Source organism: Thunnus thynnus, chromosome 10, assembly GCF_963924715.1.
Source record: "Thunnus thynnus chromosome 10, fThuThy2.1, whole genome shotgun sequence".
NCBI lineage: Eukaryota > Metazoa > Chordata > Actinopteri > Scombriformes > Scombridae > Thunnus > Thunnus thynnus.
Genome location: NC_089526.1, coordinates 5341048 through 5368590, shown reverse-complemented (window position 1 = coordinate 5368590; position 27543 = coordinate 5341048). Strand labels below are relative to the sequence as shown.

Genomic DNA, 27543 nt, shown 5'->3' with positions numbered 1-27543 from the left:
AGTCGTGTTTCTGTCCATCTGGTGAATTTAAGTCCAATATTCATTCTCTTTTAGTTTCTGTTTATGCTCTCTACCAACTCCTGAGGGAAATATCTGGCTCTTTAGCTGCTAAATGCTCCACTATGTTCACCAGCTAGTCTACAGCTAACTGTGTCTGCTTGCTGTTAGGTGCTGAGCAGATAGTGTACAGTTGGTTTTTAGAGCTCTTTCTCTGAAACAGCAACACTATGAGAATGCTGAGAACCAAAACTGTAAAGTTGCAGCCGGACAGTTAAACAATGGGATGAAACTCGCTATAAAGTCGAGGGGAGCTGAGGAGTCGCTTATATTTCTCTGGAGGTTCATCACTATGAGCCACGGCCAAGACATTACGCACTGTTATTTGATATATTGGCATTATAAAAATATTAATTATAGATGCTTTAAAGATAGAGTGCAGGACTTTTGTCTCCCCGTTCTAGCAGTGAGAGTAAAGGGGGGCGCTTGGCTGTGATTGCCTGACACAGGCATGCAACACGCTCTCATGTGCACCCTGATTGACAGGCTCACACAGAGGGCCGGTAAAAACAGATGTGTTTTGATGGTCCACCGGCCAAAAAACATATTTTCTGATAGTCCGCTGGCCCATCAGGATTTGTCCCTGTATGCCCCATGGCCAGTACTGACTGTAACCTCCTGTTATGGTTTTAAAACGGTGAATAAATATTTTTGAGCGTCACACAAACCCCCATGAAATGACTCGTTTCACTATTAGAATGTGTGTAAAGTGTCGAAGAGCTGCATGATTAATGGTCAAATGGCCAGCATGGGACTGTCGCGCCCGACATGACATTTAAAAACTGTGTATATTGTGAAATACAGGGAGATTTTTCTGCCAGTGATAGGATTAATCAGCATTGTGTAAACTCGTTATGTAAAAGTTCTGCACTGCAGGTTTAAACAAATAACAGATTAATCAATTAGTCAACCAACAGAAAATTAATTAATACAAATTTTAATATTTACTATGAGCTATTTGTTGGAGTCATTTATCAAGCAAAATACCAGACATTTGCTGGTTCGCAGCTTTTGTCTGTTTTTATATCAGTGCTAATTGAATAACTTTTGGTTTTTCAAATTTAAGTCAGAAAAAAATCAAAGCTGCAGAGTCGGGTGATAATTCTCTGTAGTCTCATCACTACAAGCAACACCTTTGACATTACACATAGTAATTTTATACACTGTTAATACTGAAAAATATCAATCATAGCTGCTTTAAGGAAACTGGAGAATAAATCCTCCAATCAAGCTGTGAGCAAGCTTAAGTTTCTGCTCCAGGGTTTATGAACACACCTCTCCCTGACACTCATCAGGCCAGGAAGAGCAACACTTATTCTGGGTTCAGCACAGCCTCAGTGTTTGCTGGAGGGCGAAAAGTACTCTAAGATTATACTTTGAAGCTGGTGACAGTGATGAATGAGAAAATATGAAGAGGGGCCTTGGAAAAACTCACAAAATGCTGACGGAGTGCAGGAGCATGACCTCACGCAGGGGCCAAGGAAGAGTACGTGTATCCCACAGCCAGCATTAGTGTTTTCCTAACATCTGCCTGTTTTATATGAATGAAAATAAAAAAAATAAAATAACTCACTGGCAACTTGTCAGTGTCAGTGATGATTTTACTGACAGGTCTCGATAGTGAAATATGGTGAGAGCTTCTCCCTGGCTCTTTGCAGCTTTTTCCGGCACAGACATAATGAATTGTGATGCCAGCTGTCAGCGTGCTGCTGCCAGGGTGCCGACACGGGGAAAAGAAAGTCATTTCTAGGTGCATATACCACGTTTCCACTGGAGATGTATTTTTTTGGAAGGCCGGAGGGTTGTGAGGAAGGTGCTGGAGGTCACGCTGGAATGGCTGACAACACAGAAACCCATTTAAAAGGAGTAAAAAATCCAAGGAGTCACTGGTCAGACAGATTAAGGGAGGTAGGGGACCATGTACTGTAATTGGAAATTTTTTTCTCTGTCAGTCACACCATGTGAGTCACACACTATGTTTTCATACATAGTTTTCATTTTGTTTTTTGAACATCTAAAGCATCACAGACCAAGTTAAAGGATTAGAGATCGAAATTGTCTGCAGGAAAACCTTTCAGAGGTTGAGAAATTTTGAATGAGAGATTTGGACATAGCTCCAGGCTAGACAAGAGGCCCGTTCAACCATTTTTACATCTCAGTTGGTGATCCTGGAAAGAGAAAAAAAAATGCCAAGGATATGACAACATAATAATTCATCTTGATGGTCAAATTTCCATTCAACAATTTGCCTATTCAGCAATACATCAAATTGCTTTTGTGCACCATATTGCCCCCACATATACATATATACTGACCCTACAGAGGTTAGCTGCAGCTATTTGTCAGTATCTATATAAAATTTGAACTACCATATGCCAAATTAATGAAATGTATGATCTGTAATGTACTGAATTCAAAATTCATTATTATATAATGTGCACACAACCCCCACAAAATGACTCATTTCATTATCAGAATTTGGTCCATTTGGTCCAGCAACATTTGGAAAGTCTAGAGGAGCCACACGATTGACAGTCAGACGGCCAGCGCGGGATCGTTGCCCCCAACATGAGATTTAAAAACTCAATATACTGTGAAATACAGAGAGATTATCTGAAGTGAAAGGCCTAATCAGTGTTGTGTGAACTTATTTGGCAAGGGCTTGAATGTAACAAATATTCATTAATATGTGAAAGTTCACACACTGCAGGTTTATACAAAGTTACCTTTAGGAAGATTACTGGGTACTTTACGCTTTGTCTTTCTTCTTAGTTAGAGTTTCTTTTCTGGAACTTAATATGATCTTATATATCTGCATTTCTACCGTGCACGACCGAAAATGTACTCTTGCAGTGTGTGCAGAATGTAGCATTTACGTTGCCAGGTACTTTACGAAGGAAGGAGTAAGACTGCTGGAGGTCTTTAGAAAAGACCAACGCTCTCTTTGGCACAGCTAACCATTAGCATACTGACAGAAAGAGCCGCAAGCATCATTGGCTAGCAGCAGCCTCGACAACGACACATTAATTGATTGACACACATAAAGACAAATCAGTGTTGAATTCAGATGCGTGGTACATTGTTTATGTTTTTATAGTGGGTTAGGTAACAATGAGTGGGACAGAACATGATAAACATCTATGTAACCACTGAAACAAGTTTACACACATTTTCAAGTGGAACATTGCACGCCAATAGTGAAGCAATTACTCCAATGGAATGATATTTCCTTCTGCAGGACAAGAGTTGAATGATGACTTCAGTTTAGGCTTATTTCCATCAGCACTTGTTCATCATCGGGTTCAGGTGACTGCTCTTCATATTGTTACGTCTTACTTCAGTGCGGTCTTTTCTTCTGTCAATTAGGGCGTCATCAGCTGCTCTGGAGGGATTCCCCCCTGGTCAGTGCCTCCGGACCGCCCACCTGTGTTTGTGCCCCAGTCTGCCCCATCCTCAGCTGGTCTTCCCTCTTTTTTTTTTACTGGTTCCAGCCACAAATTGCTAGCCTGTCCGATCCAGCACTCAAGACGATAGAAGCCTCTTTGTGAAAATGCCAGGAGCTGCTGTGATTTAACCAGAGCAGTCCGTCTCTGTCTCCCCCTGTTGTAATGTTAACTCTTGTGATACTTAGCTCTGAGGTTAACTTCTTTCGGTGTGTAAAATAACGTTAACTCAATTGAAACGCTAGTTTAGTGGTTTTGGGGTCCGAGCAGTAGGCTTACTTTGTTTGTTTGATTTTCATACAACCATTATTTCGGCACCACACATAGGTAATTAGACTGTCTGGTTCAACATGAGGACTCATGGGTGGCTGCTAGTGTTTTATTTCGACAGGTAAGATAAGTGCAGCCAGTTAGGGTTTTATCATGTTTCTTTCAGCTGTTTCCAGCTGTGGTGAGTCAGTGGGGATCTGTTGGGTTAGAAAGCACGTTTTGTTTTGTTTGTTTCATGATTTGGTGCTACCTGCAGCCCTTCCCCTTTTATTCCTCACCTCACTTGACTCCAATTTCTGTTGCTTATTCCTACTTAACTGTTGAGCAGAAAGCTTGTACTTTTGTAACTTTTATTATCGGTCCACCGAACAATAAATGGCAGTGCATGCCAGACTATCTCTTATTCGTAGACATCTGCAGGGCTGTAACACGGGCTTGAGAAAAGTCCGACCGACCTCTTTGAGACTGTGGGCCATCGACTGGTGTTTTGTTGTAATCCAATAATTATGCAGCGGCTAATCGCTGTCCATTATCCAGCCTGGGTTCAATTTCCGACTGCAACAAAGACCGTCATCTCCCAGTCACCTCCTCTCCCCGTAATACACGGCTAGAGAACACACTCACATACACAGACATGATTATCTAATAGACTGCGGGGAGGATAATTGCATAAACTAATCGATACCACCTCATTAGGAGAACTGTTTGGGCTAAAAGGTCAACTTCACCACCCATCAGAGTCATTTCACTGTATATAATAGGAGGAAAACATCATTTTGCTTGAACACCAAAATTGGTTTATCCAAGAACACCTCTGCAGTAAATGCATTTACAGAGAGACAACATGTCCAATTGAAGGACGTTACAGTAAAGTTCGGCTTATGTACTTCCTTGAAATGGCAGAGTAAAGCTGCTCTGATGGCTGTTTTGCTGCTACTGGAAGTCCTTCACATTTGCAATCAACCAGCACAAACCTTGAATAGAGGTACCTGTAGAGAGTTCAGCTACAAACACAATATGAAGATGATTCAAAAATGCGCTTTTCTTGCAATGTTTCAAAGCAAATCTGTGCTTATTTATTTCCTGGGGATGAGCACAGTTAGGTGTGATTCATCCAAATGAAATTTTCTCATTTACCTGTAGCGGTATTCAGCCACACAGGTACTTTTGCTTATATTTACTCAGCTTTCAGATTTCTCTCACCAGCATAATACAGTGGAGGTGAAAGGAATTTTGAGATTACATTCAAAGCTCTTTCCAGAAACGTCCCTGTTACTCTGGATAATCCACTGAAAAGTCTGTCAACAGTCTTCATTGGCACTACTTTGATACTTTTAATGGAGATATAATACAAAATTCTCAATACCTGAGCAAAAAAACCCCTAAAACTATTTAAATGTCCACATACATCTTGTGGTTTGTGAGAACAGTAAGATTGATCTGGTTGTTAGAGTGACTATCCCCGAACCAAAACGTCTCAGATACACAATGTTTTCAGCAACCAACATAAATCCCGAAGAAACGTCTCTCAAGACAACGAAATGTCTCTCCCCTGCACCTCCTGGCTATTTACTCACTCTAGGGTTGCGTTCACACCAGGATTGTTTATCGTCTCTTATGTAATAGACTGCAGGGAGTCTATCAGTCAATGCAACTCTGCAGTTAAATTCAAATTTTGTCCTGTAAACACTCCAGAGCTCGGTTTGTTCAGAGTGGGAACAACACTATTCACTCTGTGGTGGAATCAAATAACAATGGAGTTGGATGTTCCACTTAACCAAAACTCTGTCCGACAACTGAGCTGCTTTTCAGTGCATTTGACTTTCAAAGAGGCCGGTTGCCCAGTTCATAGTTAAGTAAAATCTGTAAGAGCTCTTTTAACTCGAGTCCATTCTATTCAGATAAATTCCTGATGGTTTGTCCCTGGAGTAATGAGACAGCAGAGAGAAGAGACTGTTATGACTAAGAGGCCCTTCATGACGTACTTATCAATTATGCTAATTTGGTTTACTGGAGGCATTGAATAATTCTGTCGTCATACTCACCTTCACATGGATGGTGTTAAAATAAATGTTCAATTACAGTCAGTAGCTCAAAGAAATTAAGATTTGTTCATTAATATAAACAGTTTATGAAGTGAGGTGCTTCAAAATGTGAAGGGATCATCTGTTTTATAGGAGGAACATGGAGGTACTTTCTATTAATTCATGTTTGACATTATGTTCACATAGCATCATTATAAACCATGTGCTGTACTGTGACAGAGGACAAACATAAGCAAGATAATTATTGGATGAGTGTCTGTCCTAGAAAATTTGCTGCAGGTTGTACAGAGGGTGGACAAAATAAAAAGAAACACCTGTGCAATAATGGAGAGCACACAGAGAGGGTGTACCTCCTCCTCCAAGGCGGCTCAATGTTCAAAATATTATATTTAAATAATAGAAACTGTTTTCAAATGACATGACTGCTTTGTCTACGGTAGAAAAAGCAGTGACACTGTAATGACATCCAATTATCTGTTTTTATTGTATCATATTTTTTTCAATATGCCAACTTTTCTACCTGCCAGTCAAGCATATGAACTTTTTTGAGACATTTTGGCTTTTTTCTAATTATCTGATGGTTATTTTGAGGAGAAGTTTTAAATGCACAAATTGAAAATGTGCCCAATAGTTGGGTGCAAACATATCTAATGTTCAAGGAATAGTTTGACATCTTGGGAAATGCTTTGTTTGCCTTATTAGGGGTTATGTCAGAACAGGATTGGCCAATCTACTGCCTAGGAGCCAAATCTGGATACTTACTATGGAGGAACGTATGGTACTGTAATGGCTTTGTGCTGCTCTTGATTGGATGAACTTTTAACAGAAATCTGTTTACAAAACTCAAAGCCTTCAAAAGGGACAGTTTGTCTGAATACATGTGATAAAGCATAAAACTGACTTTTCTGTGGCTTGTTCAAGTACGTGGAGTGTTCTGCCTTTGTTGTCTCACGCTGCTGTGCCAAGCTGTTAGAGGCTCATTGCTGCCCCTCGCGTATTAAAACAATGAGCATTGGCACTTTCTTAAGACTGCAATAGTTGTTTTTTTTCCCCCACTGGACAAATACTTTTTGGACTTTGCCCATTTTTAACTGATCTTTTTATACAACTCAGACAGCAAACAACCCAAAATGTTTTAGTATTCCTTTAAGAATTTTTTTTTTTTTTTTTTTTAAATGCACCAAAAAACAAAAATCTCTTGTTCCTTGGCTGATGACCAAACTTTCCACCACTCTACTGACATGTTTTTGAGACAGCCTGACAGACAAACAAGTGGGACTGATGACCTAACATCCTCGGTGGAGGTAATGCAATCCAATGTAACACTAACTACACTCACACAATTGACCACAGACTTAAATCAACACTTGGCTTAGCTTCTACAAAAACCGCACATAACAATCTTCAAAAAAAGTTAGTACAGTATAGGGTTATTGTATTGAATTGCAGTCCATTACACAGGAGTATTTTGACACATTCACCAGTGAGACACTTGCATCATATTTTTATTTTATTCCTAGTATAACAGACATACAATGGTATTCTGTGAGACCAAATTCATAGTAATTCAAGAGGCGAAGCCTGGAAATCAAACAGAAAAGAACATAATACTGAATCAATGAGACCCCGCCCAGATAAAATGTATTTACACCAAATCAAATACTGATAGAGCTATTAGAGGCGAGACCGTTCCCTCTCCTATACAATCTGTCACCGGCAGATTAAAAAAAAACAAAACACACTTCCACTCATCAAACACTAGCTGCAACAATTCCTCTTATGACACATTATGGTCATGACCTTAAATCAAGTTGGATGTTTTGTATCTGTTGTTCGAAAGGCTATTTAATGCTCTGCTGCCTGTTAATTCCTAAAATCAACTTTTTTTTTCCTTTCGACAAACGTGGTCGGCCGTATTTTCCTTCATTTACTGGAGTTTGAGTATGAATAGTAAACTTTTCATTGGGTCAAATGAGCTCTGGGAAATTTCAATCAATAAACACCACTTTTCAGATACAGTAAATAGCGTAGTGCTGTTTACACAAAATTGATCAGGGTTCCAGTCAACCGTGGCCAAAGTGGCTCTGCTGAAAAGTGCAACAGGGAACAGTTTTGAAGGTGTGATATTTCTGAGGCAGAGCCAATTGGCATCACCATCCCTGAGGAAAACCCTCAGCAGGTGTTTGGCGGCGTGACGACCCGGGAACCAGTTCCATGATCGTTTCCCAAGTATCGATCCTAGAGACAATCTCAGCTTGTCGGATCAGAGATCATTGCACTTCTCCGTGTTTCCACACATTTCCTAAACAGAAACGTTATCTCCATTCTACTTTATTTGCTTTCTTTATTGAAGTTGACACCTGGTGACACAGGTAAGTCCAAATCTACAGCAGTAACCACTGTAGAAGTCCAGTTTCACACTTTCTACCCAACAACACATTATGGTGTGAGACGTTATTTTTCTCAGCTATTTCTGGTAAATAAGAGCAAGAAAGTATTTGAATATTTCTGAACATGAAGACCATATTTGCTGCATCCATCGGTAAAATGTGACTTCTACAATGGCTACAGGTCTGTAGGTGATAACTAAAGAGGAACTGTGAACTGCTCCTTTAGAAATCCAAAGATATGCTAATGCTACTGCTAAGAGGAAAAAAAAAAAAAAAAGAGTATGAAGTCAACAATGGCACCCAATGAAACCCAGTGGAAAGTGACATAATACGGAGGCAGTCGAACCTGAATATCTGCAGTCTGTGGCTGTCTACTTGCTTTGCCCAACACTCCCAAAAAAAATCTGCAGGCTCACACTTCTGGGATTAAGAAAAAAAACAACAAAAAAGACAAATAGAAATGAAGGGTTTCATTCCAAAACACTGTATCCATTCAAAAATAATCTGGTGTTTAATGTTTCTAAAAATTAGATGATAATTTGTAGAAAAAAAAAAAAAAAAAGGCTCAGTATACAAGATATAACAAAAATACTACTCATTAGTGAGTGTTACAATCATACTCGCAGTTATCAATTTATCAGAACAGGTGAGAAAAAATTTAAATGACAAATATCTCATTCTGGAATGAAACTCTTCAAATATACAATAGATACTGTATGACACATACTGACGACCATAGAAAATGAAACACCTACAATATACTGTAGCATAGTAGCCATCTGAGCCCCTTGCATTAACCCCTACCCCCATGTCACACACTATTATTAAATAAGGCACACATTTACACATACAGTTAAAATTTGGCTAGTAATTATTCCTTTATTTACAACCAATAGCCACAAAGTTAATAATTATAATAACTGCAGTCCGTTCTATATTTTATGTTCATTCTCTCAGATGGCATGGCATGTTTGTCTTGTCCTCTTTGGGTCCAAAATATTTTAGTGGATACAGTATTATTTATTTCCATTTCAGAGGATGTTTAGACCCACTACATTTGTAGAGCACCAATCTTATAGAAACATTCTCAAGGAACTTAAATGGACCCGATTAATTCACCTGACATCTGCTGGGACGGGAAAATAAAATAAAATACGAGTATAGCTGCTTTGTTGAAGTGTTTCCTTTCTTTTGTCAACACAAATAAATTCTGGTTCATTGTTTTTAGCCAACTGACAATGAGTTGTGTTGATGAAGTGCATGATTTGGTGTCCCTAAGATATTTCCTAGGGTAGGGGATCGTTTAATATGCCCAAAGATGAAAGAGTATAGTAAGGCAAAGACATAACTACTTTCAGGGGAATTTGCTGACTTTTCACCACAGGTTACATATACTGCATATGTATATGTATACATATACGGTGTGGATATAAACACACATATATATACACACACATGCATAATATAAACACATTCGAGGGTGGGGCGGGCAGGGACTGGTTACCAACACTACATCAGAAAAGGTTAAGCAAAAGCATGAATCTAAGCATTGCAGTAGCCTCCGGCTTATAAGTCTTCAAGATGACTGATGTGTAGTTTTTCCAACATCAATGCGTCCAAAAACTTAGTTGCATTGTAAATCCACACTGAGGACATTGGCAGCCTAATATAAGGAGGTGGCGTCACGTCACCCAAGTCAGCGGTTCTATAATAAGCAAGTAGCTGAGCAATACCAATATGGTACAAAGATATTCGTTGGACAAAAAGAAGGGGAAAAAAACAAGTTTGGTTGAGGCTTTTGTCCACAGTGACACTGGCTGCCACATGATTGGTTGTGTTTTCTGGTGAAGGTCTGAAACCTCGAACCAACTGCATTTCTTCAAAGGGAAGTTCCTTTAAGAAGACACAATGAGGGAGACTCCCTCTCTAGTCCAGGAGTTTACCTCCTCAGTAGTTGAACTTTCCCTGTTGGTTAACGGGGGACGTGGCAGGTATGAACAGGGGCTTGGGAGGGACATCGGGTTTGAGAGAGGAGGCCCGGCGAACGATAGCACCCCTGTGTTGGATCTCCTGCTGCTCTCCATTGTAGCTGTGCTGGCGTGTCAGGTACCCATTGGGGATGAGGGGGTAGTGAACCTCGCAGGCACTTCCCGTTGAGTTCATCCGTGCTAAGAGGGGAGGTGGCTGGTGGGGCCCGCCATTTCGTTGGCTGAAGCTGTGCTGGCGAGGGATCATTCCTCCTCCTCCAACCCCTCCTCCACCTCCATTGGGCATCTTTGTAGCTGCAGCAATCAGTGAGTGCCTCTGGGAGGAGTGCCTCCTCTCCAGGGTTGACTGGTGGTGCGGGGGGATATCCGGAGGAACATCCATGCGTCGGGTAAGGCTGTCTCGGGGTAAAGTGGATGAGCTGTAGTAGGGTGCTGATTCTGTCTCAGGTATCTGAGGTTGGATGCGGTTGGCAAAGGCTAGCTGGCATCCACCACTAGCCATCAGACCTGACGGGCTAATTAACTGGGAGTTCTTGCTGCTGCTTGCCTCGTGGATATGCTTCAGGAGCTCATCCAGTGAGGTTACCTCCATCACCTTCTGTGAGTAACCAGGGTAAGGCTGCTGAGATAACACGCGTTCAACGTTGTGGATTTTGCGTTCCTCTGGATGGAGGTGACTTCCTACTAGAGGCTGCCCGTTGGACAGGCTATGGGAGTAGGGGAAGACTTGCTGGGGAAGCAGTGCAGAACTGGGCCTGGAGCCAATGTTGTGTGACTTTGGCTCCTTGGCATTGTTGCAATTCTGGTTCTTCTCCCACTGGTTCTTGAAAGCTTTCATGCTCTTGATAGGCAGCTCTGGGGTTGAGTCTGGTGTAGGCAGACCAGAGAGCTCAGAGGAATGGTGGAGGTGGTGATGGTGAGGATGGACCAGGTCTCCCATGGTCATTCCATGATGGCCGTTTCTCCTTGGTTGGTGATGCTCCTTGCCGTTGGCAAAGAAAGAGTTGTAGATCTTTGGAGATGACACCTCCAGCTTTTCGTCCTTGCTTTGGCTATCCAGGAGACCGTTAAGTTTGGCCAGGCTGCGGAGTGACAGGGCATGTGGGATTGGAGCCTCAGGATCTTTTGTCAACTTCTTGGTCTTATGGCCTGTGTGGTTACAGTAGCAAGAGACCAGGAAGCCAGAAAGGAAGGCGCCAAGGACGAAGGCCACCAAAACACAAGCGATCAGGAGCGTATAATGGACACTGTGATGGGTCTTCTCCAGCTCTGGAGGCCGCCTCACACCTTTAAAACAGAAAAAGATTGAGAAAAGGGTACTCAAGTTAGAGCTTTTCTGACTGAGCCAGAAGAAAAAAAACACTCATTTTCAAGAGCTAATATAGGTCAAGTAGCAGCTGGGACAGACAGGTTGTGTTTACAGGGGCTTCACTATGTGGGGAACAGCATGGGAGAGTTGTTTGAACTAAGCTCTTGGCTTCTTTTCCTTCCACTGTTAATAGATCAATACAGCCTTTCTTTCCAAGACCTGTGCTTTCCCTTCAGACTGGCAGAGGCCAAGAGCTCCCCAGTCAGTGAGAAATCAACTTTGAAATGAGTTGGAGCTTTAAATATTGATGGGAGGACAGCAGCAGGAACCTGATGTCATTTTCACAGACTTTGCTTTCCAATGCGAGGATCAGGGGCAAGAGCACCTGGTATGATGAACGAGCCAAAAATAACAGGTCTATCCAATAGCTCACTGAGTGTAGCGCCTTTGCCAACACAGAGTCAAATGAGATTGTCAAATTCTTTCAAAATGAAGCCGAGGGGACAATCTGTGCAACAGTGCACCAAAAACACAAGGTTATTTAGTTAAGGTAAATCTAGCATGTAAATGTCCTTGGGTTTTGTGACCCTATAACTGTGTTACCCTAATGGCATGAAAGGCAGCGATGATAACAGGAGCGAAACCTGCCACCTCTCGTAATCAGAGCTCATTTGCAAGAGGCTGCTGCCATCTGTGGTGTCAGACCCTTCTCTCCACCCTTAATGACAGTTTCTGTGAAACTGATTAGTTTGCGGAGGGGGATGGCTGAGCTGCACCGAGGAGGGAAAAAAATACAGGTGTTCCAAACAAGCTAAATTCAACAGCTAATTAAAGCTTCGTTGAGGAAGGAAAATGGAAAATGATGTCTAAATCAGGCTTAATGATAGTTCATGAGATGTTCAGAATGATGATGAGGATGGCGACTGGTGGATGAGTAGAAGTGAGACCATTTCAATAATTAGGTCTGCATTAATCTTTCCTCTAAAATAAGTCACCCAGACTTGAGAGAATGAAGGCTCTTTGCTCCAGAAAATTATTCTTGTGAAGAAATTTATAGAAATTCATGAAAATACTCTTCTGGGTGTATATGTTATGTATCTTGGTAGTGATATACAGTATACCCTGATGTGGTAAATTTTCAGGAAATTCAATTGAGATTGTTCAGCGATAATATAACCAGATATAAATGTCTGTTGTAAACCAACATAAGCTACTTCATCACACTGAAGCAAAAAAGTCCTATCAATGAAACATTGCCGTTAAGCTGTCCTGTTCTTTGATTTGTAATACTGTCCGCATGGCCTCATACAACCAGGAAAAACTGAAGGAAAAGCAAACTCTGGAGACAAAATGTAGAAAAGTCTTTATTGTCTAAAGATATGCACAGTATAATCTTATTGTCCTACTCTCCCAGGTGTGTCAAGATTTTTCAGTTAGTGTTGTGATAAAGCTTGAACACACTCTGAACTCGCCAAAAGTTATGAATTTCTACAGTCCTTTTGAGACTTGAAAGAATCTCATTTTTAGTGGGATGGAAAGGTGAGAATAAATGTGAACCCCTGAGACAGTGATATTAAAGGTAATGTGTGTGTGTTAGGACCAAAAAGGTCTTTCTCACTCTCTGTATGCAATTGGAGATAAATATTAAAATATATATTACAGAGGTAGAAAACCTGATCAAAGACTTGCTAGACTTCGAATTCAAATCTTATAAGAAATCCACACGAGACAAAAGCACAAATGAGTACAATCTAAACTCATTGTCTTAATCCTCAAAAGGCACCTGACACTATGGTAACTACATGACTCATAATATGGAAAGACAGCTCATTTACCTTATGTCATCATCAACCTTTAATATGACAGTATTTTGTTACAAATGGGGCAGGGTACGGTAAAATTAGAATCAAACAAGGTTTATCTCCCCTGTCGTGACTGATCTGTATGTACACAGTTTCCGGCCATTCGGTTTTTCAAAAGTGTTTATTATTTAGGTCACGGAGTTGATGTGTGAAACGTGTTTAGTTCTTTTTTGCTCTTCATTATCTGGAGCTAGACTGTTAGCAGGTGTGCTTGTAGAGGTGTATCTCATTGTCATGTATCACTACATTCGTTTTTTTGAGGGGTGCTTTGCATCCGTTTTCCCAACAAAGACAGAGATACTGTGGTGCGCTATAATCTTTCTGGAAATAATGCTTTGAATGGAACTTCCAATTAACAATCCTCAATTTTCAGCCATTTATTCTTGTGATTGCCTTGACTTATGACCACATTAAAAAGTCATAAATCATAATTGCAATCCCAGTGGGAGAGGCAATCAAAAGTGATGCTGCAGTGAGCCTGTTAATACCTCTTCTTTTAATCTTGGGACAGTTTTTTGGTCTCATTACACAGGCCGCCAATCAGCTCTGCAGCATGTTCGTGGTTCCAAGTTTTCGGTTCTAACCGATCAGTGTCCTGCTGGTGGCGGCGGTGTGCAGTTTTTGTAATGAGTGGCTGTTCTCATCTCACTGTGCTTTCTGCCTCCTGTCACCCCTGTAGCTCCCTGGTACCTGTGAGTCATCTGCTCCCTCTGGACCATGACACCCCCCCTCCCTCGCTGTGGCTACAGGCCTATTGAGGGGGTCCCTCCGGGTTAAGGAGTATGAGTCAAGTGGCACGACGGGAGGTGAAATGTGCAGCTAAGGTAAACAAATCCAGAGCCTACGAATGACCTGTCACAACATGTTTCATGAGCAGGCTGGATGACTCAATCACTGGGTATGCGGGACATATGGTGCCACCGGTCACAGTGAAATTAATACCCTGTGAATCATACCGACAGCATGGTGAGCAGCTAGGTGGCGCACAGGAGGTGTTGGCCGACTGCACATTCGGGCTTTCTTCGCACAGCTTGGATACTAAAAACTGGGATTTGCATTTACACAAATGTTCACTCTTAATTTAAAAAAAAAAGGTCTTTTAATGGGGGGAAATTGTCATCTCAAGTAGAGGCGATAATTAACGCTACTTTACACTCGTTTCACAACTTCCCTTCAATGTTTACATACGTAACTTCAGAGTCAGTATTCGTCTCTAACTTGTCACATTATATTTCTGTGTCAACTCAACATGGTCTCAGCTCAGCGGAGGCTTAATATAGAGATGCCCAAGTCTGCCAAAAGGTAAAAAAGACAGATGGGCTGCATGAGAGGAGGCAAGGGAGGGAAGGGAGTGAAGGGGGAGAGAGAGAGATGGTGACAGCCAGGGGGGGAAAAAAAAAAAAAAAAAAAGAAGAGGGAGATGAAGGGATGAAATTCAACCTTGCTGACAAACTGGCAATGAAGAGGGGAGTGAATGTGAGGGGACTCAAAGATCCAAGAGAGACAGGGGAACGAGAGCAAAGAAAAAGAGTGGGGATGAAAGCCAGAGAGAAAAAAAAAAAAAAAAAAAAAAAAAAGAGGAGATGGAGAGAATGTATGTGCGAGGAGCAGATTTGAAGGAGGAGGAGGAGGAGGAGGATGGGGAGAGAGGCAGAGTGACAGACAGACGTGATGGGGTGAGTGACAGACCGTCACTCTGCTGGGTTTTGAAGCCTGCGGCAGCTGTGATATCGTTGGAGAACAACCCTCATGCTCCTCCACAGCGCCGTAGGAAGAGAAGCACTCTATGATTGTATCCATATTGTTAAAAATAGACAGCGTGGTAGGTTATGTAAACAGGCAGGTTTTGTACAGCGTTGCCTGTGCCGCGTCATACTAATTGGCGATGGATTTTGCATAAGGGGAAAAAAAAAAAAAGTAAGCAAGCCCGGCTGTTTATACGCGCGTGAGGTGCTTTTTTTTTTTTCCTGCAGGTGATGAAGTCGAGTCTGAAAACAAATTACAATGGAAGTTACAACTTCTCTTAAGCATGTAAGTGATTAAGTAAATGGCTGCTGTCTTTTGCAAGCTCTCGCAGACATCTTAAATCGACTTCATTAACAATACAACACCCATAAGCTTTTCCATGACACCAATTACTGGTAATCTGAACGCTTTGAAGTTTCATACTTGCTCAATTGTATCAGAAATCTACAAAACCGGAATTTAAAATATTGCCAGAAACGACCGGCTACTTTGATTTCAGACAACGCTTTCAAGGTCAGATACAAATCAATTTAAAACATAGGAGCAACTTTTTCTTTTCTCCGTTAACTTTTCCCAGTGTACCCGGCTTTTCTCTAGGGTTTATTTAAATACTATGTAACCTGGAGAACTACTTGTGTACTACTTTTGTGCATCAAGTGAAGACATTCTAAAATAGCCTTAATTAGTTTCTGCTTCTGCAAGCTTACAAGTGCATGTAATTGTTCCCTTAATGGCTACTCCATCCCAATGAGAAGCCAACGAGACGAAATGGCCCCAGGCTTCGTTGGCGAGCATTACCCCTCCCCCCCCCTTCCCCTCCACCCCTTAATGCTTCAGATTTACTTCTTCTACACTAAAAATAACAATTTAACTCTTGAAAGACAGCCTGAGGTTAAAGATTGGAACAAATGAATTATTTTCCCCTTTTTAAATGCGGGTAAAAAGCAGAGTAGCTCTGCCCCGTTGCTGCGAGCTTTAGCAATTTGACAGTTTTAATACCTGATGTCTGTGCACTGACAGACATGGTTAGCAAACGGAGCATGATTGTGCGCGTCAGTGTACACGTGCACACACACACACACACATGTGCACACAGTTTCAGTATATGTGCTGTATGTGTGCACGGTTCTGGCTGTTGACTGAGTGAATTCAATCATGTACACTTGTTATTAGGAATTTGCATAATATTCCACCTCAGTGCTCAGCCAATTGGATGCGGTTTAATATATGCACACGAGCTAAGGTGATATGGTGTAATGTAACAGATCCATTCCAATTGAAAAGTAGTGGTAATGAGCACTGCATTTCATTCCAGGTGTGCTGATGCATACAGAGCAAAGATTTCACTACAGTTTTGATTGAATACTGGTAAATTAAGCGTGCTGCGGCATCTGGCAATCAGAACCACACTGTCTGCAGGAGTCCTTCAATATTTACACCTGTGCTTTGAAGGGAAAGTCAAGTTTTCAAGTAGTAGTATACATTTTGTTTCAAACACTCAACAAAATAGTTTGGTTAAAGGGTCTGCTCAACACAAATTACAAAAAAAAGCATATTTTCATCTAATTCTCATGCAGATAGTTTTGCTTTATTCGTCCAGATTTTAAAGATATCCATCTTTGAAATTTATGCTGCAACTCTTTGAATCACATCACAAATCACATGAAAAACTCAAAAGCACCATGTCTATGTCTAGCACTATTGGAAAGACACACTGCAGTTGAATTTTTTGACAAGCAAATACAAATTCTCATTCATCTTGATTTTATTGGATTGAGGCAAAATTTTCAGAGACAGATATCTCAAAATATCATAAAAATTGAAATAAAATCAAACTACCTGCTAGCAAATATGTTATTGTGTAATTTGGGTGATCGGACCCTTTTAAATGGCTTCTGATTAACTTGTCATGATTCCTTAAACCAGGCAGAGCACATGCATCTGGTTTTTTTTTATTTGTATTTTTTTTTTTTTTACATGCAATTGCATTAGAAACTTAAAAAAGAAGAAGAGCTGTTTACTAGCCATTCAGTTACTGGTAAAGCAAAATGGTTCCAATGCAAACTTCCAACTGTTGCTGTGATGACGTACGTTTGAAGAAGGAAAGGCAGCACTGGAAGGATCTTGGCTTTTACCAACCAACTTAAAGAGACAGTCCACACCAAAGTCAGTTCTCTCAGATATGGTGACTTTTAAATTTTTTTTTTTTATGTTGGTGCTGTAGCTTAATATATGAAGAACATGCACAGAACAAATATATAAGGAAACTGCCCCTTAATAACAAAGGCTTTTTGTTCAGACACTGATACTGTTCATAAGTGTATTTTCCCCAATAATCTTGTCTTTCTGCTAAGATCCACGTCTATCATTGTGTCTTTGGAGTGAACTGCTGCTTTAAGAGATGGAGAAACTGCTCGCAGGCCACTCAAAACACCTGCGCACAGTTTCAAACCATCAGCTGTAAAACCCAGGAAGGCAGATCATAAAAAGACGGTGAAAAGGGTCAGTGAAGAGAGAATTCAACAAAGGAGGCAGGTACAGCTAAAGGGTTAGTCCAACTAAAAATTAAAAAGAACAAAGAAAAAAAAAAAACAGGCAGGTAAAAATGGGAGAAATACTCCCCCAGAGGTCAATGAGACAGATTAAAGGGTAAGGGGTTAGGGCTAATAGCCGGGACAACTGCGTGGGTGGATTTGATCACTGTGGGCCCCGTGATCGCTGTGACGTCCATCCTGACTTTGAGCTGATCTTTAATAGTCATCACGGAATAAAAACCCATTAAAAAAGTGCTGGTTATGGAAAGTGAAGTATTCTGTATGTGTAATCCCTTTCACGTTAGTTTTTACAGCGCACTGCAGAGCGTGTTTTTGTAGCAAAACATGATGTCACCGATAATCGCCGTAAAGTGCTGGTGGGCCGAGTTGAGGGAAAAATGGCCTCGTCCTGTATGACCTTTAATGAGAGCCATTACACCACGACTATGACTCAGGGAGTCTACATTGGCAGTAACATTTCAAAAGCTGAGGTAAATGTGTGTGTGTGTGTGAACATCACGGCCTGACTTGTAATAAATCATGTAAGAGTAGCCTGTCGGGTCAAGACGTTGACGGGTTGAATGGGTTTCCGTTGTCTGCGGTTGTATTTAACTGTCACAAGTTTTGGATACGCAGCTGCAATCTGAACCTTAAAGATCTAAAAAATGTATTCATTATTTTAATGTTCAACTTCACATGCTGTTTGAAAGAAGTGACAGCTGCTCTCACAATTACTGCTGACATGAAAAGCAAAGCTTTGGGAAATGTGGTGAAGGTCATTTTTATCAACACTGCTGAGGACTGGATGGTATTTATTTTTCAACTAGTGAGAGATGAAAATGATTATCTGATGCTGTCACTTTATTGCTTTTCTTTCTTGTTTCTTTGTGAAAACTGTGGTTAAGTGTGATTACTATTATACCCCCCCATGTTTTCATTTTTGTCATGTTATTAAAAAGGTAAAATAACAGATTAAAATATGAATCATAAAAAAAAAAAATAAAAAAAAAAAACAGTGATGTGAAATGAGGTCTCTCTGAGAAGCAGATATTGTGACGGTGGTTAAAGGGGACACACAGTCAGAGCTCTATCAGTGACTGGATGATACAGGCGGTGTCTGTTGCCATGGTCTTTAGAACTATAAATAACTCTTTAGAAAACTAGCTGGCGTCGATGTCCCCCCCAGGACGCCAGCCCTTCTTCATGAAAAGGTTCAGCCCGAGTTCACTCTCTGCTCTCCTCCCGTAGTGTTTTAATGAGTTTGAAAACACCCGCTTCACTTGATTCTATTATCGAGCTATCTCCCTGTGCTTGTCAGCTAAATTAGCTGCTAGCCTGGCTTTTTAGTCCATCCCACGCTGGTTGATCTAAAGAGTCAAGGAAAAGGTCAAATCACAATAGAGGGCAGGGACAGGGGGTGAAAACAAAACTAGAGAGGTCTAGAACCAGGAGTCCAGTGCAACATGGTTTTGCTAACACACGGGTTTCTGTGTGTTCACTCACAATGGAGAGGTGGGCGTATTCCCCAGCCAGAAACTGTTCTAGTGGAACCTGACTGCTGGCATTTTTCTAAATAGCAGCAGGTCAACAGGTTCCTGCTCCTGCCTTTTAGTCTTTCCTGGTGTTTATATAATGTAATGTACCAACCCACATCTAAGCGAATATTTCACCTCATGGTTTTTATCTGTCAATAACTGTTACATTAAATATAAAAACAAATGTGGGTAGGATTAACAAGGTTTATGTGTTAAGTGAGAGACTTTGTACTTTTTATTCACAGCTTATAGCATTTATATCTCGCTTGGCTTTTATAAAGTGGATTTACAGATAGTTTATTTCTACTCATATGTTCTTTAAGAGATGTTTGCCAAAGGAAAAATAACCTTCGGGGGAACTTTTCTGAGCAGCATAGCCGTTTCTAAACCTTTGGGGGCCAAGTTCAAGTCAGGTCTAAACTCTTTTCAAAATATCAGCTGGGCAAACATGAGACGGAAGACTGAAAAAAAACATGGCTGAGAGTGTAGACAGCGTGTAAGTGTTAAGTAAAGTCTCAAGTTCTTTATGGCGAGTCCAAGTCAAATCACAAAGTCTGCATTAGCAAATAGCAAGTCAGAATGCAAGTCTGAATGCTGACCATTAAGACCACGCGGCATTTGAACACTTTTCTTTGAGGCTATCAAATGTTTTTAACATGACTGAGAAGATTTAAAATGAAATATGCAATGTAAATATGTCACTGAAACTTGTTGATCCAGGTTCTGACCCTAACCTTAACCCTAACGCCCTAACCCTAACGCCCTGACGCCCTAACCCTAACGCCCTAACCCTGACGCCCTAACCCTAATGCCCTGACGCCCTAACCCTAACCCCCTAACCCTGACGCCCTAACCCTAACGCCCTAACCCTAACGCCCTGACGCCCTAACCCTAACGCCCTAACCCTAACGCCCTGACGCCCTAACCCTAACCCCCTAACCGTAACGCCCTAACCCTAACACCCTGACGCCCTAACCCTAACTCCCTAACCCTAACGCCCCGATGCCCTAACCCTAACGCCCTGACGCCCTAACCCTAACCCCCTAACCCTAACGCCCTAACCCTAACACCCTGACGCCCTAACCCTAACCCCCTAACCCTAACGCCCTAACCCTAACGCCCCGATGCCCTAACCCTAACGCCCTGACGCCCTAACCCTAACCCCCTAACCCTAACGCCCTAACCCTAACACCCTGATGCCCTAACCCTAACTCCCTAACCCTAACGCCCCGATGCCCTAACCCTAACGCCCTGACGCCCTAACCCTAACCCTACTTTTCTAAATTATAGTGTTTGTTTACATTAACTCTTGTTAGTCTGGTAACTTCGCCTGATGGCTATTTGGCGAGCTAACTCTCTGTAAGTAAGTGCAAATTAGTGTTTTTTTTTTAAATTATATGTTTGATGGTGTTAAGGTGCAGAGAGACAGGAAACAGGGGCAGAGGAAAGGGGTATGACGTGGCATGTTTTTGAGTAAAGACTAGGATTAAAGACAAGACAGTTTACCTTCACGCTGACCCATGGAAACATTGCATATATCCAATTTAATTTAGTGTTATTTCAGCCACAGCACAACCTTGCTCAGGTATCTTTGTTTCTGACTTTGCTCTATATTTGGCCGCTAATCTGTGCATTCTCGTCTACCGGCCCACCTGCCCGGTGGCTGCTTGGAGATTTGTGACACAGCTGCAGAGCCTCTACAGAAGGTATAGACAGAAAAGCAGATATCTGGTGAGAAATGGACAGGAAGTGAGAGAGATTGGAGGCCCTCTTGGAACTGTGATGCTGTTAGTTCCAAACCGGCTCCTCTTCTGCCTTATCAACCCGCCCGCCCAGCTCTTCTGATTGAACCAGCAGGGTCACAGTCTCTGGCTGAAATAGATTGCGTTGCTGTTTCTATTATATCCTCCACCACTGCCTCCCTCCCTCCTCTTCTCCCCCCCCCCCCCTGTTGTCTGACTCCCTGGCTCAGGCCCCTGCTGGTTATTTATTTGTTATGGGCTTTTCTCATTTGAGCCTGAGTAGCTCATCATTGCAGCCACAGAGTCTGTCTGCGTGAAAGGAAGCCTCTTTCACTCGCTGAGGATTTATGGACTTCTGACATGGTGCCTGAGCAAGCAAGCAAGCAAGCAAGCAGCATGGAGAGGACAAAAAAACCGCTTCCTGCTGCCTTGTCCTCCTTGAATCACATCCAAATCAACCACATCTTCTTCCTTAACTTTCAGGAATATGCTCTAGTCTTCCAAGTGGGGGGAAAAAACTCAAAACATTCTCTCTCTTACTCTGCAGCTGTTGTTTCTTTCCATCATTTGAGGGTCATAGAGACATTTCCTTGCACTTCCCGCTATGCTTATTTAGCTGTTTGACTTGCATTTCCCTACTCTTGGGTTCATGTTAATAAGTATGAAGGCTGTCAAATTAAAAATGTAAGAAATAATGAGAGTCAAACCTATGAAGATCAAGATCTAATTAAATATTCAAGAACTGGTTGGGATTTTATAGGTCACGCCGTTTATTTGGGCAGCTGGGTGGTGAAGTGTAATTGTTAAAAGAGTCTGTGGTGTCACTGGAAGATTAGAGGTTCGATGCAACGAGTGAATCGAAAGTTAAAGTGAAACCGGAACGTTCAATTCCAGAAGTAAGGATACCTCATTTAAAATCACTTTGATCATTGTAATTACACAAATTATGGCACCTTTAGCACTAAAATGATCAGTCAGTAAATTCATTTTTTTCCAGCAAAATGCAAAAGATTTGATGGTTCCACCGTCTGAAATATGAGGATTTGCTGGGTTTTCTTATCTAATATTATCTTGAATGGAATATGTTTGGTCAGATTAAACTAAATATGTTGTGCGGTTCACTCTTTATGTCTAGACAAGGTAAATCTTTGAAAAAACATAGCTAACATTTAATATTGAGGCTAATTTATTCATGTGTTTAGTGGCCTTTTTTATTTTTAAACACCTTTTCCACAAACCCAAGACTGTCCTTGCCATATTAATAGGCCCTTGTTATTTGTTTTTTAGGGAATTCATCCATATTTTTGTATTCTCATAGAATTTCTGTTGTAATTTATCTTAGAATATAGATTATAAACCTCAGAAATACATTTATTTTATAACTTGTCATAAGAAGTAATTACAGAATCTAGTGTCCATGTTGGCTGCGCAGGTTAAAAACCTTTGCAGTATTCTCTATAATGAAAATAAAAAAATGATAAATGTAAATGAATGAGCTCGGAGAGAGACTGAGATGCTACCTGGCTTGTGCTTTGCATTTTTTCAGTGTGTTGGAAGACATTTAGGGAATATTTGTGTGTGCTGACGAGCTAAATAAAAGATGAGGAAAGGGCTTATGGGAGCATGTGTTGTTTAGACTTAGACAGGTTCTCTACTTGATTTGAGGAGTTAATTAGAGCCAATGCAGTATCTATTTAAGGGATTAAATCTTTCACATTCTTGGCTGCTGTGCTGAGCACATCTAGAGGTATGGCTGAACATAATGGGACGGGGGAGATCCTCTGATGTTCTTCAAGCTCTTTAGACTTGTTCTCTGCCGTATCCAATCCGTGTTTATCTCCCGTTTAGTGAATATACACGCTGCGCTTTTCTGTCACGTTGAGTACTTGTGATTCAGGACTCTTCCATCTAAACCACACTGAGCTCTAAGTCAGTGGAACCATTAAGTGAAGCTGTCTGGGATATTACGCATCACGTCATGTAACGTTGAGTCTAATGGAGTGTATGGATTAAAAAAAAAAGAAATCAATTAGCAATGCTTGCTGCTTTCACTAAGAGATTGTTTTAACTAGAGAGTTAAGTGTTAGTGAGCTAATGAAAGTGATATTTCACCCTGGATGAACATTGACACACATTAGTATGACACAGGAGTTCTTTACTGGTCAGCCTTTACTGGTCTGGACTCATCTTCTCATCAACTATTTCAATCAGCTATTATCAGAAATAGCAAAGAGACAAATAGATTTTTTTGAAAACTACAATATTTGACAAAGAAGATAAATAATATCAGAGTTGATTTGAATTTGTCACTACTGTAATTTTTATATTAGCTGTTTGAAATGAGAGCCGTTGCCATAGAAATGCGTGCTGAAAGCGGGAGACTGTTTAACCAGAGTGAAACATCGGTTTTTGTTAGTGGTCAGTCTGGTTAGTGTATACGGTGAGGCGTTCGGGGCCCAACAGTGCAATCCCCTGCAGGTCAAGAGTTCACTGAGGACAGACATCCCTCCCCCTTACCCTCCATCTCCACACTGATTGGCTCCGAGTCAGGTGACCCTTGTTCCCCCACGGAGGGAGGGCCATCAGGACCTGTACCTCTTTCAGGGTCACCTGCCTCCTTTGGGGATGCTGCCCCATGATAGGTTGTGCTGGCGCTTGTGGGTGTGGTCTTCCCTGTGGTTGTAGCGAAGGGGGGGAGGAGGAGGAGGAGGAGGTGGAGGAGGAGGAGGAGGAGGAGGGGGAGGAGGAAGGGGGCAACAGAGTGAGTGATTAGTGAAATGTGAAACTTGAATCAGACTGGAGAATCAACTTCAGAGAAATGAGGGTGAGTCCTGAGTGGGAAGAAAACCGTCACCAGTTAACATAAAAAGACCCCGAGATGATTGTGAGCAACATGATGAGCAAACAAACACAAGTTAATTCATCCATCCTCAATCCTGTCAGCTAAATTCCCCGCAGATATAACAAAGATTTAAAGCTCTGCGGTGTACTTTACCAGCTGCTTAACATCCACATTGAAACTCTCCAGAAAATTGTGATTTTGGGAATCCGACATTTGTGAAGACATATCCGCGACTGTCCAGAATATTTCTTGCTGCGCTTGCTGTCGTCTCACTCAGAAATAACCGACATAGTTTATAAAAAAATATCTCACAGCACATTTTGTGACTGTTTAAATAACATATCACAGCTATCTGGCAGGTTTTCATCTCAGCTTAGCAGACACTTGACTGATAAGGTATACTAATAATCTTAAATGGTATTTGAATATTTAAAAACCACTGGCTTCCAGTTTTCAGACTTTACAGTTGTGTCTCTGAATCACACAGTCAGCAGGTTTAATCCAGGTTCCTGAGCAGATTTTTACAGAAACACCCCCCCCCTTTTTTTTTCTAACATGGCCTTGAACTCTGACCACGGTTAAAACTCCTCTGCGTCCTCTCTGCTAAGTGTTTTCACAGATAAGTGGAAATAGATACTGGTGGTTGGCTAAGTAATGGTTATTTTTCACCACAGCTCTTTTCCACTACCTCACCCAATCTGTTTTAACAGGAAACTCCGTCACCTTGAGGGCAGACCGCGGCAAAACGTTATGATGGCCACGTTTGGAATCATTTCAAACATATGCCAAGAAACGCGCCGGGCGTTTGCTGCCACGGGCCTTGTATTATCAAACATATTTATCTTGATGACACACTCCACATCTTGATTGCATTATTAGCTCTCTGTTGTCCTTGAGGTCATGTGAGCAGCATGCTGCTATTGGCTTGTGCTCCTGCACTAATAAGCCAGCCATAATGTTAGCGTTCTGCAGAGCTCGCACCCAGACTGGAGGAAAAAAGGGCTTGTTCTCTCTCTCTCACTGTGAGCCAATTGACAGCGTTCACTATGAATGAGGTGCCCCGTCAGTTCACCATCTGCGCTGGGCAAATTAAAACTGTACACCAGGGGGTGTTTGGCCCTGGCACCTTGGACAATAGCTCCAGGACTTCATCATTACTTTCATTTATCACAATTGTGTTTCTTCTGAGTGTGTGCGTAGGATCGTATTGTTTGTCCTCTTTTACTGTTGATAAAGTACAAAAAAAAAAAAAAAAAAAAAAGGTTATACAACAGAGGAACATTTGATTACCTACGCAGCCAAGCGTTTGTCTCACGCCCTTCCCTCTGGAGTGGAAGAAAGAAAACGTCCCTGCCTTTGGTGTGCTTTCGAACAGGGAATGGAGCCCCCCGTGTGACAACAGCTTTGTTCGGCATATGGGGTGTTTTATTGTCTAGGAAAGCTGATAATTGATCTTCAGTGCAGAGACTTAAAAGGCTTTTTGTGTGAATCAACTAGAAAAAAACAAAAAAAAAACAAAAACTGAAAAACAACAGAGACAGAATCTGACTGCGTGTTGAGAACTTCAAACAGTGCAGTGAAGCATTGGGGTGGTGAGAGCCCCGCAGGATTAAGCAGCAGGGTTGCTCATCAAGTCTTGCTACCAACTGAGTGGTAATTCCTTCAGCAGGGAGGCTTTACAGACTACTGAGGCACCGTGGGACTGTGGAGGTCCAGGGCCGAAGCCTCTGGCAGACAAAGTGGCCTCTGTTCTGAGAAAGAGACTGAGAGAGAGAGAGAGAGAGAGATGCAGGATGGATCGCTCTGCTGAGTCGTAATGGCCGACATCTTCCAGCGTGATGGGCTCAGCGCTGATACTAATCACTGTGTTGGATCAACCACCGCCATTAACTCCCCCGTGCCCTAATTTGTTCAGTGACAAAAAGGGATCTGACTTTGTTCAAGTCTTGAAAACTTCTCAAAAAAGTTGAGGCGGGGTCGTGTGTGCGTAAAAGCGAACGAGGCAGGCCGACGGCTATCTGATTGAAAATGACTAGTTTTGAATGTTGCAGCGTTAGAAAATTGTCCTCACACCACCTCCTCAATCTTATCTGAGAGCGAGCCAGCTTGGCGGCATTTCTATTTCTATTCCGGCCATGCCAGGGGGCTGCGCGGTGTGGCCGGCTGGGGAGTAATGGGACGTGACAGGGATGATGATCCCTCTTGATACAGGGCATTAGGCAGCCTGGCCAGCATAGCTCCTGGTCCATCAAAGGAGTGATGCTTCAGACAATGGCTTCAATGTTTAAGCTGTCAGTCTGGCTGAGAGAGAGAGAGAGAGGGAGAGAGGCGGCGACGGCCATTCAGCTGCCTTAATAAAATATACTGTAGCTTCCCATGTGTGTAGAAACATTTACATTTCAGGCATATAACTGAATAAAACATACAGTTAAAAGGAAAAGGTGAGAGAGTGCTGGAGGTCGAGGCTCAAGGTCGAGGAGATATTTAAAAGAGAAATTCAGTTAATTAGTTTTTTTTATGATAGGGGCCTTATTCTTGTGGTTTCGACTATCAATCCTCCCACGGATGATGATGTTTTACTCACTTTGTCGACATCAGTAGCAAATAATCAAGCAGGGAAGCAATTTGACAGACAAGTTGTAAACAAACAAAGCAAACTATCACCTGATCTGGCTCAGGTAAAGGTCCAGTTTGTTTGAGATTTTACACTTTCTGTTTCAGCTTCACTCTAATATACTGTTACTGTAGCTGCATGATTTACCTGCACAAGCAGGAGACTATAACACAATCAAATAAGACCCAGACTCCAAAACAAAATCTTCTTATTTCATGTGAATCGTAGCTGTTGACGAACACAAAACAGCAGCGTTTTTAGTTACAAGTAGCACTACCTTTCTTTAAAATCCTTCTTATTGTATTCAGTTTGCTAGCATTTAGCCCGTCAGAGCTCAGTGGTGACCGGTTAAATGAGCTGAGGCAGTTGAATAAAAACATAAAAAGACATGTCCACTGACCATACGCCGAATCTAGCGCCGTGTTTTGCTTGCGAGTGGTCGCCAGGACATCTGGAGATGAGAAATACAAAACAGAACGGTTATTATTTGTTAAGATTACTGTTTTCTGGGCTACAATTCATTTATTTCTAATAGTAGATAAGTATAGTTGTCCTGTTTGTGCTTCTGATCACATCCCAGACTCATGCGAAAGAGCTATAAACAAACCCGCTTTGTCTTACAGAAAAAAAACCCACATCCACCAGCAAACGCTTAATTAACATAGAAAGATTGAGAACAGTATTCCAGCAGGGATTGTGAATGAGAACAGTATTCCAGCAGGGATTGTGAACGGGGGCGGACAAAACTACACTTCAAGCTCCTTCAACATGAACTGAATTGCTACCCTTGTTGAAATAAATACATCGTAATGTTCTATTATAATTCGTTAGATCCGCAATCACTTGTGCCTGCTGTCGCTCTGCCAAGATCTGATAACAGTCAATAGTTTTTTTTTTTTTCTCTTTATTGCTTATGTAAAAAAAATAAATAAATCACTGAAAATAAAAATGATGTTTCCATCTCACCGTGGCAGGTATCAGGGTGCTGACGGTAGCCGTTCTCCACGTCCTGATCGAACCCGCCCCTGAAGAGACAAACAAAGACAGACACAAAAAACAACAAAGACAAAAGAGAGCCATTAGTAAATTTGCATCCGTCCATTTCACTGATTGTCCGTTTGTAACAAAGCACCTCGGTGATTCTTTCCAAAAATTGGTTTTATTGA

The 27543-nt window shown here is 41.6% G+C and overlaps 1 protein-coding gene and 1 long non-coding RNA gene across 4 annotated transcripts in view; one reads left to right on the top strand and one right to left on the bottom strand.

Moving 5' to 3' along the window:
- Positions 1-1645: 1645 nt before the first annotated feature.
- On the top strand, positions 1646-14746 carry LOC137190869 (uncharacterized). Its single transcript, XR_010930313.1, has 2 exons — positions 1646-1965; positions 14044-14746. It is a non-coding gene; the product is annotated as an uncharacterized lncRNA (long non-coding RNA).
- Positions 7304-27543, bottom strand: part of sema6cb (semaphorin 6Cb) — a 165219-nt gene continuing 144979 nt past the window's right edge. For 2 of the 3 annotated variants that reach the window (XM_067600560.1, XM_067600561.1), the window contains 4 exons: positions 27344-27402; positions 26778-26828; positions 23439-23594; positions 7304-11480 (listed from right to left, as the gene is read on the bottom strand). In XM_067600560.1, the coding sequence (XP_067456661.1) occupies positions 10153-11480; positions 23439-23594; positions 26778-26828; positions 27344-27402 (1594 nt within the window). In that variant the 3' untranslated portion in view covers positions 7304-10152. The remainder of the gene's footprint in view (positions 11481-23438; positions 23595-26777; positions 26829-27343; positions 27403-27543) is intronic. The other variant, XM_067600562.1, reaches the window with a different exon arrangement.